The sequence below is a fragment of the Acanthisitta chloris genome, unplaced genomic scaffold, assembly GCF_000695815.1.
Source record: "Acanthisitta chloris isolate BGI_N310 unplaced genomic scaffold, ASM69581v1 scaffold15317, whole genome shotgun sequence".
In the NCBI taxonomy this organism is placed as follows: domain Eukaryota; kingdom Metazoa; phylum Chordata; class Aves; order Passeriformes; family Acanthisittidae; genus Acanthisitta; species Acanthisitta chloris.
In genome coordinates this window covers 5,280-6,331 of record NW_008682136.1, presented here as the reverse complement: position 1 = coordinate 6,331, position 1,052 = coordinate 5,280, and the positions used below count along the sequence as shown (strand labels likewise).

General features: G+C 53.7%; 1 protein-coding gene across 1 annotated transcript in view; it reads left to right on the top strand.

Annotated features, from left to right (window-relative positions):
- Nucleotides 1–829: 829 nt before the first annotated feature.
- LOC103805743 (short stature homeobox protein-like) overlaps nucleotides 830–1,052 on the top strand; it is a gene marked incomplete at its 3' end in the record, with an annotated part of 5,486 nt that continues 5,263 nt past the window's right edge. The window contains exon 1 of the mRNA XM_009078403.1: nucleotides 830–899. Within this exon, the coding sequence (XP_009076651.1) occupies nucleotides 830–899 (70 nt within the window). The remainder of the gene's footprint in view (nucleotides 900–1,052) is intronic.

The window sequence follows — 1,052 nt, the reverse complement described above, 5'->3', positions numbered from 1 at the left end:
CCAATCAGCGAACACGCCGCTCCAGGGGATCAGACCCTTCCCAAAGTTTTATGCAGCCAGTATCAGCCCGGAGCCAGGGGGAACAAATCATAGTCAGGGACAGTTTTCATTTCGGAAGTGAAAACGAGCGCTTCGGTTTGGGTCCGGCCTTACTTTAGCCCAGATACAGCTCAGGACGCTCTACTACGTTTAATTAATTTACGATTATCAGTTAATGATTTGCGTTTTGGGATGTCCCTAAGTATATAGGTTAATATATGTGCATGCGCACATTTGTTGCGTATGTATACATAAATATATATGTATATAATACGTGTGTACTTGGTGAGGGAAAACGGATTTAATTCGGGATCATCCTCAGATGACACCCCCCCCCAGCCACTTCACCGAAGGCAAAGCACGACAAAGGAGGTAGCCAGAGCAGGATGGTCCCGGGACTCGGCCGGTGCCCGCTCTGGATGGGCACCCTGCGGGGCACCCCAGGCAGGCAGGGGATCCCGGGGAACCGGTTCAGCCTACAGCGGTGCCCTCTGCTCCAGCACCTCTTCTCTTTTCGTTAGCCCGATTTAAAAGAGGGACAGTGCCTTAGGCCTCTTGGAATTAAGGAAAAGGGGGGATTAAAACCAAGTAGGAAATAATTTACCAAAGCAAAAGAAATCCCCTTCTCCAGGACAGAAAAGGGGAACTGTTTTACCCGCTGCCCCTCTACCCTCTGCCCGGGACAAGCATGCACAGCGGTTGCCCCCGGTCACAAGCTCTCTCCGAGTCCTGTTGGGCTCCAAGAAGGCTCGGGGCTTGCCTGCTGTTTAGGAGGGGCTGAGGGGCACCCATGGCCCTTGCATCCTCTGCCACGCACAGCGCTGCGCGGACCAGCCGCGGGGGTTTCGACCCCCTGGCAGGTATTTTGGGGGAAGGAGGGATGATAAGAGGGGGAGAGGGACGGACGGTCTCGGTCTCAGGCCCGTGGAAAGTTTCTTTTACGAGACAAATATTTGCACCGTGGCTTCACCACGACAGCGGTGGGGAGCTTCTTGCATAACGCTCTTTACTTC